This window comes from Dendrobates tinctorius, unplaced genomic scaffold (assembly GCF_039654945.1).
Source record: "Dendrobates tinctorius isolate UK_male_01 unplaced genomic scaffold, ASM3965494v1 ptg000323l, whole genome shotgun sequence".
NCBI lineage: Eukaryota > Metazoa > Chordata > Amphibia > Anura > Dendrobatidae > Dendrobates > Dendrobates tinctorius.
This window is the reverse complement of record NW_027361990.1, coordinates 1362557-1376163: the sequence shown is the minus strand read 5'-3', so window position 1 is coordinate 1376163 and position 13607 is coordinate 1362557. Positions and strand designations below refer to the sequence as shown.

General features: G+C 46.0%; 1 protein-coding gene across 1 annotated transcript in view; it reads left to right on the top strand.

Annotated features, from left to right (window-relative positions):
• The window catches only part of SWAP70 (switching B cell complex subunit SWAP70), an 81533-nt gene extending 74326 nt beyond the window's left edge, over nt 1-7207 (top strand). Inside the window, exons 9-12 of the mRNA XM_073561633.1 lie at nt 3-169; nt 769-967; nt 1114-1210; nt 1371-7207. Coding sequence (XP_073417734.1) covers nt 3-169; nt 769-967; nt 1114-1210; nt 1371-1486 — 579 coding nt within the window. The 3' untranslated portion in view covers nt 1487-7207. The remainder of the gene's footprint in view (nt 1-2; nt 170-768; nt 968-1113; nt 1211-1370) is intronic.
• Nucleotides 7208-13607: the final 6400 nt, after the last annotated feature.

Below are 13607 nucleotides of genomic sequence, written 5' to 3'. Positions count from 1 at the left end.
AGATCCGGCAGCAGATGGAGGAGCAGATGGCTCAGAAGTCCTCCGAATTGGAGCAATACCTGAAGCGCGTGCAGGAGCTGGAGGAGATGTATCACCGCCTGCAGGAGGCGCTAGACGACGAGAAGCACGCGCGCCAGGAGGAGGAGAGAGCTCGGCTGCTGCAGACAAGGTCGGGGTCTACCGGAGATCATACCTACTGATGGTTTCCCTGAGGGAGAGAAATTGCTGCCACCTCCCCTGGTCCAGGAGTGAGGATCTATGTTGTCATGAGACAGCGCAGGGTCTCCCGGGTGAAGGGGCTCTGGTCTGATCCATTAGTGTCTGTTTGCCTCGGTTTGATGGGATCCAGTGCTCAACTGGGTAGTAAGTGTTGAGTTTCCCTGCAGCTCCCCCGCAGGGGAAATGAAGCATTACAGTGTCCGTTCATATCAATGGTTGTGTAATGCAGGAAAGGGCGAGTCTTCTGGAGCCAGGACCCCTAGGGTCATAGGGGTGTATGACGTACTGTCACCAATATGGCTGCATCTCCTGGGGTCTTGACTGTGCCGGCGGCTCCGACTCTGGTTGTCTGCTACAACAAGGCAGTTTTTGGGGGTTTGGTGTAAATGCCCCTTAAGTGACGGTATAAGAGAGATATAGAGATACTGCTTTAAGGGAAATTACTTTTGGGCGTCAGGACGATGATGAGACCCCATCAGCTGCGTGTTGGTCGGAGCGGGAAGTAGGGTGTCCCAAACGCCGCTTATCACATGTTGCCGCCATTTCTAGGCTCCTGGAAGAAGAAGCCACAAAGCGAGCGATGCTGGAAAATCTGCACAAGGAGCAGGAGATGATGATCAAGATGAACGAGGAGGAGAAGAAGGAGCTGGAGGCCATGCAGGCCGCGAAGGAGGAGGCCCTGCAGGAGGCCATGCAGCAGCTGGAGCAGCTGGAGAAGGAGCGGATCGCAGCTCTGGAGCAATACGAGGTCATTGTCCTCCGATATAACCCGGGATCCAGATCAGCAGACTCTCTGTGCAGCTCAATGACAGTGTGCTGCCGTAAAGCCCCGCATTCTGTTCTGCCGGCTCCTCGCTTTTATCTCTTTTCTTTATCTCTCGTTTTTCTTTGCAGCAAGTAAAGAGTAACCTCGAAATGGCGACCAGTAAGACCCGGAGCTGGAAGGACAAGGTGGCGCAGCACGAGGGGTTAATCAGACTAATCCAGCCAGGTGAGTGTAGAGAGGTGGGGGAGGGGTGGCCGGGTTGAAGGCAGCCATTACTCGGGGTTCACATACTTCTACTTGCACAGAACATCCGCAGCGTTTTCTTCTCCTCTTTGGTATTTCCACATTTCCGACTTTTGACACTAAAACTTCTTGTCTCTTTGAGGATCCAAAAACCCCGGGATGATCACGAACTGGGGCCCCGCGTCCTTCACCCAAGGAGAGCTCCAGGAGCGGGAGAAGAACTGGCAGGAGAAGAGGAGCGCCACCGGCACGGAGTAAAGCCGGGAGCGCAGGGTGCGCTGAGCGGCACCGCGGGTCAGGACTGCACGGCCCGAAGCGCCAGGACTTTGTGGAGTTAGAATTTTAACTTCTCTTTAAATTTACAAGTTTCTCTTATTAAAGAAAAGACGTGACGTAGAACAATAGATCAGAAGCGGACATCATGTTCCCCACCGCATCGATCTGCCCCACCTCATTCCCGTGCCCCACCGCATCGATCTGCCCCACCTCATTCCCGTGCCCCACCTCATTCCCGTGCCCCACCTCATTCCCGTGCCCCACCTCATCGATCTGCCCCACCTCATCGATCTGCCCCACCTCATCGGTCGGCCCCACCTCATCGGTCGGCCCCACCTCATCGGTCGGCCCCACCTCATCGGTCGGCCCCACCGCATCGATCGGCCCCACCGCATCGATCGGCCCCACCTCATCGATCGGCCCCACCGCATCGATCTGCCCCACCCCATCGATCTGCCCCACCTCATTCCCGTGCCCCACCCCATCGATCTGCCCCACCCCATCGATCTGCCCCACCTCATTCCCGTGCCCCACCCCATCGATCTGCCCCACCCCATCGATCTGCCCCACCTCATCGATCTGCCCCACCACATCGATCTGCCCCACCTTATTCCCGTGCCCCACCTCATCGATCTGCCCCACCACATCGATCTGCCCCACCTTATTCCCGTGCCCCACCTCATCAATCTGCCCCACCGCATCGATCTGCCCCACCTTATTTCCGTGCCCCACCTTATTTCCGTGCCCCACCTCATCGGTCTGCCCCACCTCATCGGTCTGCCCCACCTCATCGGTTGGCCCCACCGCATCGATCTGCCCCACCCCATCGATCTGCCCCACCTCATTCCCGTGCCCCACCCCATCGATCTGCCCCACCCCATCGATCTGCCCCACCCCATCGATCTGTTCCACCTCATCGATCTGCCCCACCTCATCGATCTGCCCCACCTCATTCCCGTGCCCCATCCCTCCATCGGCCCCACCCCATCCTCTGCCCAGTGCCAGTCCTCTCTTTGCCACTTTTCTTCTCACTTTCTTGATCTGTTCCACTGGATTATTCTCCTCCCAACCACATCACAGACGTGTAAATAATCTGCCCCGTCGTCTCCCCCTGGATCTGCAGGATGTGCCCCCTGTTGCCCTTCTCCTCCTGGACCGGATCCTGGACGACTTTATCTCAGACAGACGGAGGGGCGTTAGAACTTAATCCTTTCTCACTCGGTCGGACGGTTTTGCCTCCATTTTTACCTTTGTCTCGTTTTGCTTTGTATTTTTAGTTTCTTGTTGGAATATAAAATGCTGAGACTGTGTCTGACCTCTGGGGGGAGAGGAGTCCGACCTGTCGCCTCCTCCATGAAGCCTCATTGATACCAGCCGTTCTCATGGGTGGTGACATTTCCGTTGGGTGTGTATGATATACGGACATGTCCCCTTTTAGTGACCCCACCACCACCGCCGAGGATCATTCCATGGACCCTAAACCGCAGAACTTCCCGTCCCCTTACAGAATTGCATGTGGTCACTCGCGGGTTAATCTGCATCCACCTCGTACAATCGTCGTCTTCATCCGATCGGGTAACAGATAATTATGTGACGTCTCTCGTGGTCCTGGAGAATAATGATGGGGGAGCAGTAATGACAGGGTGGAAGGGTCCCGCCATGAGCGGCCATGTCCTCTTCACTCGGAGCACAGACGTGACGTGATACACTGTATCCAGTGAGGGTCACCTGACACTTAAGATACGGCGAGGAGAGAGGTCTTACCGTCATTGCCGCCATTGCCGTGTGCAGACTGAGGGTCGCTCCCAATCTGCCACAAAAATCAGAAAGACCCCTCCATCTCCCCCTCTCGCCTCTCCCCCCTCTCGCCTCCTCCCCCTCACCCTTTTCCTCTTGCCCCCGCTCCTTCCTTTCGCCCTCTCCCCCGTTTTCCCCTCATCCCCCTTTCCCTCCTCTCAACTCCTCCCCGCTCACCCTTTTGCCCCTCTTCACCCCCTCCTCCCTTTCTCACTCTTAACCCCACCCCCTCCTCTTGCCACCTCTTATCAGAATGGTAGAGTTGGAAGGGACCTCCTGGGCCTTCTGGTCCAACCCCCTGCTCAAAGCAGGAGTCACCAAATCATCCCAGTCAGATGTCTGTCCAGCCTCTGTTTGAAGACTTCCATTGAAGGAGAACTCACCACCTCTTGTGGCAGCCTGTTCCACTCATTGATCACCCTGTCAGCCTTCTGATATCTAATCTGTGTCTCCTCCCATTCAGTTTCATCCCATTGCTTCTAGTCTTTCCTTGTGCAAATGAGAATAAAGTTGATCCTTCTACAATGTGACAGCCCTTTAGATATTTGTAGACAGCTATTAAGTCTCCTCTCAGTCTTCTCTTTTGCAAACTAAACATTCCCAAATCCTGCAACTTTTCCTCATAAGACAGGGTTTGCAGACCGGTCACCATTCTGGTCGCTCTTTTCTGAACTTGCTCCAGTTTGTTGATGTGTTTTTTAAAATGTGGCGCCCAAAACTGGACACAATATTCCAGATGAGGTCTGACCAAAGAGGAGTAGAGGGCAATAATGACTTCACGTGATCTAGACTGTATGCTTCTGTTAATACATCCTAGAATTGCATTTGCCTTTTTTGCTGCTGCATCACACTGTTGACTCATATTCAGTCTGTGATCTATTAGTATACCCAAGTCTTTTTCACATGTGCTGTTACTTAGCCCTATTCTTCCCATTCTATATATGCTTTTTCCATTTTTATTGCCCAGATGTAGTACTTTGCATTTCTCCCTGTTAAAAATCATTCTGTTAGTTGCTGCCCACTTCTCCAGTTTATTTATATATTTTTGAATCCTCTCTCTCCTCTCTAGTATTAGCTATCCCTCCTAGCTTTGTGTCATCAGCAAATTTAATCAGTTTACCCTCAATTCCTTCATCTAAATCATTGATAAAGATGTTGAACAATACAGGGCCCAGGACAGAGCCCTGTGGTACCCCACTTGAGACATTCTTCCAACTGGATGTGCAGCCATTTACGACCACTCTTTGGGTCCGATCACTAAGCCAGTTATGAATCCACCTAACAGTTGCCTTGTCCATTCCATACTTAATCATTTATTCAATAAGGATTGTGTGAGAGACTTTGTCAAATGCTTTGCTGAAGTCAAGATATACTATATCTACAGCATTTCCTTGATCCACCCAATCAGTGATTCTGTCATAGAAGGAAATTAAGTTAGTCTGACATGACTTATTAGTTACAAACCCATGCTGACTCTGTTTAATCACTTCATTCTTATCCAGGTACTGACATACATGTTGTTTAATAATTTGTTCAAAGATCTTTCCTGGTATAGAAGTCAGACTCACCGGCCTATAGTTGCCTGGGTCCACCTTCTTCCCCTTTTTGAAGATAGGAACAACATTTGCTCTTCTCCAGTCTTCTGGGGCTTCTGTTCTCCAAGAATTTTCCCCCTCTCGCCACCTCTTCCCCCTCTCACCCTTTTTCCCCTTCTCCCTCCTCTTCCTGCCTCCTCCCCCTCACACCCTTTTTCCTCTTCCCCCCTCACACCCTTATTCCCTCCTCTCTCCCTTTTTCCCCTTGCCCCCACTCCTTCCTCTCTCCTTCTCCCCCTTTCCCTCCTCTCTCCTCCTCCCCATTCACCCTTTTTCCCCTCTTCCCACCTCCTCCCTCTCACCCTTTTTCCCTCCTCCCTCTAATCTCTCTTCCCTCTCACCCCTCCTTCCTCTCCTCCCTCTCGCCCCTCTTCCATCTCACCCTTTTTTCCCTTTCCCTCCTCTCACTGCCTCTTCCCCCTTTCCCTCCTCTCGCCGTCTCTTCCCACCTCTCACCCTTTTTCCCCCCTCTCCCATAATCCTCTTTGCTTTTCCTATTTAGAGATTTGGAAAAACACCTGGTGGGAAAACAGTAAGAGCAGGCCCGCCTCTGAGCAGCCGTGACCAAGGTGTCATCCAATCAGAAAGCTGCAGAAAACACTTAAAACCCAAAAATAATGATTCCTGAAACCGTTTCTACTGAAAAACTCAAATCCGCCATTCACACAAAGCCTGGCAATGAAGTCTGGTGTGAACTCAGCCCAATGCAAATCCTGTACATAGGATGGGGCAATCATGCTGGGGTCTTTTTATGTAGGGCGGGGGATATTTTGTTCTCCATCACAAGGACTATGTGCAACTCCTGCATACCTCCGCCCCTAAGATGGCCTTTTTTTACTTTCCACCTTTCATAGATTGTTCTAGAATAAATAAAAACATTCTTAAAAGGGTTTGTCCCCACTGTCCAGAGAAAAGGGATTATCCTAAAATAGGGAAATTATTACTATTAACCACTCCGGTCCCCATCACTGAAGTGCCGGCAGTGTCTGGATGAAGGAGATAGAGTGAAGTATTGAGAATTATCTAGGGTAGAGCAATCAAGGAAACTGGTACAGCACAAGAAGAGGATCCCTGTCATCTTGATATATTTGGCCAGGGAGTCACAAACATGGGGCGCGCACATGTCCGGTTTCTGACACGAGAAGTGTGTGTGTGTGTGAGGAAAAACCCGCAGACGTCATTTTTTTATCAGCAGCACAGACAAAATGCCTGCTGCACATCCGTGTGTCATCAGCACCGGCACCTGGGAACAAGGCGGCTGAAGGCAGATATCATTGTCGCCTGCTCTCCCTGAGATCAGTGCGACCAGGCGACAATGATGGGAGTTGTATTCAGCACCCGCTGTGGTGTGGACATCGTGTGTAAAAAAAAAAAAAAAAAAAAAAAAAAAGAATTACCTAAAATAAATAGTGTGGCCTCCCGCATATGTTTCATAACCAGCAGAGGGAAAGCCGACCAGTGGAGGCTGATGTTAATAATCTGGAACAACAGACGATACCCCATAAGGTTCCCAGGCTAGCAATAAAAGCTTATAGCTGTTTGCTTGGCCTTTACTGAAGAATTTACAGAGAACCCCAAAAAAAAAAATGGCATAAGGTCCCCCTATGAATTCAAACCAGCAAAGGCTAAAGGGACAGCTGTGGGCTGATATTAAGAGCCTGGGAGGGGGACAGAGATATTGCCCCCACCTCAGGCTACCAACATCAGCCTCCCTACTGATAGCACATGCATAAGATGCGCCAAATCTGGCGCATAGAATCGCTCTTCCCGCTTGCCTTGGGGCAGTGGCAAGTGGGATAATATTTGTGGGATAGATGTCAGCTTTGTATGTAACAGCGTGTCCCTCCCTCTGTGTCTCTAGACTGCAATGTAATCAGGCCAGTGGGGGAGTCTGTCTATGTTCTCCTCAGCATAGGACTTATCCAGTACAAGCGTGTAGCTTCTGGAAACTTCTTAAGTTAGCCACTTAGTCAAAAATAAGTGGGAGCCCTCCCCCATGGAGGGGTGGATTCCAGGACACAACAATAGACACATGTTTGTCCCAGGGGCTAGGACCTTATGCTGAGGCGAGATCTTAGTGCCTGTGTGTGGAGAGTTAAAAGCTGCCACGTGGAATAGTGTGATGGTCCTCATCTGTTGGATCCATTAAACTCATCACAGGATTATTTTGTCTTTTCCCTGGTGTCGGATTACCGGGTGACGCCCCCGGAACGGTTTCACTCTTGGTGTGGACTCATAGTGGACTCTTAAGAGACGCTATTGATATTTTATGTTCTATGCTCTCTGTCTCAATAAATCCCGTTGGATTGATCTTCGGCTTGGTGTCCCTTCATGCTCTGTCGCACACACCGTCACATTGCATTGTCAGCTGACATCAAGCCCCGAGGTTAATAATGGAGAGGCGTCTTTAAGACTCCCCCATTACTAACCCCATAGTAAGAATTGAAATAAAAACACAACGAAAATAAAATCCTTTATTTCAAATAAAACAAAACACAATTTTATTTATAAATAAAAATCAAAGTTATACTCACCTTACACCTAATCCATTGAAGCCCATGTCCCCTATAAAAGTAATAAAATAATAACCATATCCCTCACTTGTCGGATGTGAAGATAATCCATACTGTCCCGTGCCGCAATCCATCTCTGTGACATTCCATTTTCAAACTGAACTGTGCCATGATGCGACTGTTCAGGCTGAAAATCCAGGACATAAAAAGCTGGTGAGAACGCAGCTTCAGTGACGAGCGGTGACATCATAGTGGTTACTGTCGGTCACTGAAACTAGGCTCCCGCACCCAGTTCACTGTGAGCTGGGACGATGAACTGCAGTGACCTCAATGAGATCATTGCTAGCACCGTGAGAACATTGCACCCAGCCTGCTCCTCTGCCCGGTCTGCTCTCCGCTCCTCCGCCTGTCCTGCTCCTACGCCTGCACTGCTCCACCTGTCCTGCTCTTCCATCCTGTCTGCTCCTGCGTACGGTCTCTCCTCCGCCCCTTTGCTTAGCTTGAGAGAATCATAGACCAACATGAGTTAGAGGAGAAGCTGAGGGGTAAACCTTGAAGAGACCTTGACAAGGTGACATGCTAGTCGTGGGTCATGAGAAAATGGCCGCGCTCCCTATCCCGGATCCAGGGGAGATGTTTCTGCTGCATTCGTAAGACCTGAGGACACACATTTTATGTATTTTAACACATTCACACCTGATACAGTGTGTCAGGTCATCTCAGGCTCCTCTGCCTCCTGCTTGCTGTTGAGCTGTGTGCTCCTGCTGATTGACAGGTCAGACTGGGGGCATGATGGAGCTGCTGACCAGGACAGTGCGCTCTCTGATGCTTTTGTAGCATGGGAAGGGCACAGGGGAACTGAAACATAGGAAACTGGCCACCTCTGATAGACTGCAAAAGTGGTCAGTAACGTAAGCAAAGAACAGTAAACTGTTAAATTACAAGATTACCCTGTTCTTGACTGCCATCTACTGGATATTTATGGAAATACACAGTGCAGCACATTGCATACTGCCATCTAGTGAAACTTTATAGAAATGCATAGTGCAGAATATTGCAAACTGCCATTGCAATGTGCCGCACTGTGCATTTCTATAAATATCCACTAGATAGCAGTATGCAATGTGCTGCACTGTGCATTTCTATAAATATCCACTAGATGGCGGTATGTAATGTGCTGCATTGTGCATTTCTATAAATATCCACTAGATGGTGGTATGCAATGTGCTGCACTGTGCATTTCTATAAATATCCACTAGATGGCAGTATGCAATGTGCTTCACTGTGCATTTCTATAAATATCCACTAGATGGCAGTCTGCAATGTGCTGCACTGTTTTTCTATAAATATCCAGTAGATAGCAGTATGCAATGTGCTGCGCTGTGCATTTCTATAAATATCCACTAGATGGCAGTATGCAATGTGCCGCACTGTGCATTTCTATAAATATCCACTAGATGGCAGTATGCAATGTGCTGCACTGTGCATTTCTATAAATATCCACTAGATGGCAGTATGCAATGTGCTGCACTGTTTTTCTATAAATATCCACTAGATGGCAGTCTGCAATGTGCTGCACTGTGCATTTCTATAAATATCCACTAGATGGCAGTATGCAATGTGCTTCACTGTGCATTTCTATAAATATCCACTAGATGGCGGTATGTAATGTGCTGCATTGTGCATTTCTATAAATATCCACTAGATGGAAGTATGCAATGTGCTGCACTGTGCATTTCTATAAATATCCACTAGATGGCGGTATGTAATGTGCTGCACTGTGTTTTTCTATAAATATCCACTAGATGGCAGTATGTAATGTGCTGCACTGTGCATTTCTATAAATATCCGCTAGACATTTATTTCCATCTAGTGCAAATTTATAGAAATGCACAGTGCGGCACATTGCATGCTGCCATCTAGTGGATATTTATAGAAATGCACAGTGAAGCACATTGTATACTGCCATCTAGTGGATATTTATAGAAATGCACATTTCAAACTGCCATCTAGTGGATATTTATAGAAATGCACATTGCATACTGCCATCTAGTGGATATTTATAGAAATGCATAGTGCAGCACATTGCATACTGCCATCTAGTGGAAATATGTAAAAATGCACAGTGCAGCACATTGCATACTGCCATCTAGTGGAAATTTATAGAAATGCACAGTGCGGCACATTGCATACTGCCATCTAGTAGATATTAATAGAAATGCACAGAGCGGCACATTGCATACTGCCATCTAGTGGATATTAATAGAAATGCACAGTGCAGCACATTGCATGCTGCCATCTAGTGGATATTTATAGAAATGCACAGTGAAGCACATTGTATACTGCCATCTAGTGGATATTTATAGAAATGCACATTTCAAACTGCCATCTAGTGGATATTTATAGAAATGCACATTGCATACTGCCATCTAGTGGATATTTATAGAAATGCATAGTGCAGCACATTGCATACTGCCATCTAGTAGATATTAATAAAAATGCACAGAGCGGCACATTGCATACTGCCATCTAGTGGATATTAATAGAAATGCACAGTGCGGCACATTGCATGCTGCCATCTAGTGGATATTTATAGAAATGCACAGTGAAGCACATTGTATACTGCCATCTAGTGGATATTTATAGAAATGCACATTTCAAACTGCCATCTAGTGGATATTTATAGAAATGCACATTGCATACTGCCATCTAGTGGATATTTATAGAAATGCATAGTGCAGCACATTGCATACTGCCATCTAGTGGAAATATGTAAAAATGCACAGTGCAGCACATTGCATACTGCCATCTAGTGGAAATTTATAGAAATGCACAGTGCGGCACATTGCATACTGCCATCTAGTAGATATTAATAGAAATGCACAGAGCGGCACATTGCATACTGCCATCTAGTGGATATTAATAGAAATGCACAGTGCAGCACATTACATACTGCCATCTAGTGGAGATTTATAGAAATGCACAGAGCCGCACATTGCATACTGCCATCTAGTGGATATTTATAGAAATGCACAGTGCAGCACATTGCATACTGCCATCTAGTGGATATTTATAGAAATTACATACTGCCATCTAGTGGATATTTATAGAAATTACATACTGCCATCTAGTGGAAATATGTTAAAATGCACAGTGCAGCACATAGCATACTGCCATCTAGTGGGAATTTATAGAAATTCAAAGTGCAGCACATTGCATACTACCATCTACTGGATATTTATAGAAATGCACAGTACAGCACATTGCATACTGCCATCTACTGGATATTTATAGAAATGCACATTGCATACTGCCATCTTGTGGATATTTATAGAAATGCACAGTGCAGCACATTGCATACTGACATCTACTGGATATTTATAGAAATACACAGTGCAGCACATTGCATACTGCCATCTAGTGGAAATTTATAGAAATGCACAGTGCAGCACATTGCATACTGCCATCTAGTGGATATTTAAAGAAATGCACAGTGCGACACATTGCATACTGCCATCTAGTGGAAATTTATAGAAATGCACAGAGCAACACATTACATACTGCCATTTAGCGGATATTTATAGAAATGCACAGTGCAGCACATTGCATACTGCCATCTAGTGTAAATTTATAGAAATGCACAGTGCAGCACATTGCATACTGCCATCTAGTGGATATTTATAGAAATGCACAGTGCAGCACATTGCATACTGCCATCGAGTGGATATTTATAGAAATGCACAGTGCAGTGGACTAAGGATGCTTGGACACCAGAAGCGCGTTGATAACGCAATATTTTGCATTAGCTATGCTGATATTTCCATCCTCTATTTGCATTTCTATACATTTCCACTAGATGGCAGTATGCAATGTGCTGCGCTGTGCATTTCTATAAATATCCACTAGATGGCAGTCTGCAATGTGCTGCACTGTTTTTCTATAAATATCCACTAGATGGCAGTCTGCAATGTGCTGCACTGTGCATTTCTATAAATTTCCACTAGATGGCAGTATGCAATGTGCTGCATTGTGCATTTCTATAAACATCCACTAGATGGCAGTATGCAATGTGCTACAGTGTGCATTTCTATAAATATCCACTAGATGGCAGTATGTAATGTGCTGCTCTGTGCATTTCTATTAATATCCACTAGATGGCAGTATGCAATGTGCTGCTCTGTGCATTTCTATTAATATCCACTAGATGGCAGTATGCAATGTGCTACACTGCATTTCTATTAATATCCACTAGATGGCAGTATGCAATGTGCTGCACTGTGCATTTCTATAAATATCCACTAGATGGCAGTATGCAATGTGCTGCACTGTGCATTTCTATAAATATCCAGTAGATGGCAGTATGCAATGTGCCGCACTGTGCATTTCTATAAATATCCACTACATGACAGTATGCAATGTGCTACACTGCATTTCTATTAATATCCACTAGATGGCAGTATGCAATGTGCTGCACTGTGCATTTCTATAAATATCCACTAGATGGCAGTATGCAATGTGCTGCATTGTGAATTTCTATAAATATCCACTAGATGGCGGTATGCAATGTGCTGCACTGTGCATTTCTATAAATATCCACTAGATGGCGGTATGTAATGTGCTGCATTGTGCATTTCTATAAATATCCACTAGATGGTAGTATGCAATGTGCTGCACTGTGCATTTCTATAAATATCCAGTAGATGGTAGTATGCAATGTGCTGGACTGTGCATTTCTATAAATATCCACTAGATGGCAGTATGCAATGCTGCACTGTGCATTTCTATATATATCCAGTAGATGGTAGTATGCAATGTGCTGGACTGTGCATTTCTATAAATATCCACTAGATGGCAGTATGCAATGCTGCACTGTGCATTTCTATATATATCCACTAGATGGTGGTATGCAATGTGCTGCACTGTGCATTTCTATAAATATCCACTAGATGGCAGTATGCAATGTGCTGCATTGTGCATTTCTATAAATATCCACTAGATGGCAGTATGCAATGTGCTGCACTGTGCATTTCTATAAATATCCACTAGATGGCAGTATGCAATGTGCTGCACTGTGCATTTCTATAAATATCCAGTAGATGGCAGTATGCAATGTGCTGCACTGTGCATTTCTTTAAATATCCACTAGACTGCAGTATGCAATGTGCTGCACTGTGCATTTCTATAAATATCCACTAGATGGCAGTATGCAATGTGCTGCACTGTGCATTTCTATAAATATCCAGTAGATGGCAGTATGCAATGTGCCGCACTGTGCATTTCTATAAATATCCACTACATGACAGTATGCAATGTGCTACACTGCATTTCTATTAATATCCACTAGATGGCAGTATGCAATGTGCTGCACTGTGCATTTCTATAAATATCCACTAGATGGCAGTATGCAATGTGCTGCATTGTGCATTTCTATAAATATCCACTAGATGGCGGTATGCAATGTGCTGCACTGTGCATTTCTATAAATATCCACTAGATGGCGGTATGTAATGTGCTGCATTGTGCATTTCTATAAATATCCACTAGATGGTAGTATGCAATGTGCTGGACTGTGCATTTCTATAAATATCCACTAGATGGCAGTATGCAATGCTGCACTGTGCATTTCTATATATATCCAGTAGATGGTAGTATGCAATGTGCTGGACTGTGCATTTCTATAAATATCCACTAGATGGCAGTATGCAATGCTGCACTGTGCATTTCTATATATATCCACTAGATGGTGGTATGCAATGTGCTGCACTGTGCATTTCTATAAATATCCACTAGATGGCAGTATGCAATGTGCTGCATTGTGCATTTCTATAAATATCCACTGGATGGCAGTATGCAATGTTCTGCACTGTGCATTTCTATAAATATCCACTAGATGGCAGTATGCAATGTGCTGCACTGTGCATTTCTATAAATATCCAGTAGATGGCAGTATGCAATGTGCTGCACTGTGCATTTCTTTAAATATCCACTAGACTGCAGTATGCAATGTGCTGCACTGTGCATTTCTATAAATATCCACTAGATGGCAGTATGCAATGTGCTGCACTGTGCATTTCTATAAATATCCACTAGACGGCGGTGTGCAATGTGCCGCACTGTTCATTGCTATAAATATCCTCTAGATGGCAGTATGCAATGTGCTGGACTGTGCATTTCTATAAATATCCACTAGATGACAGT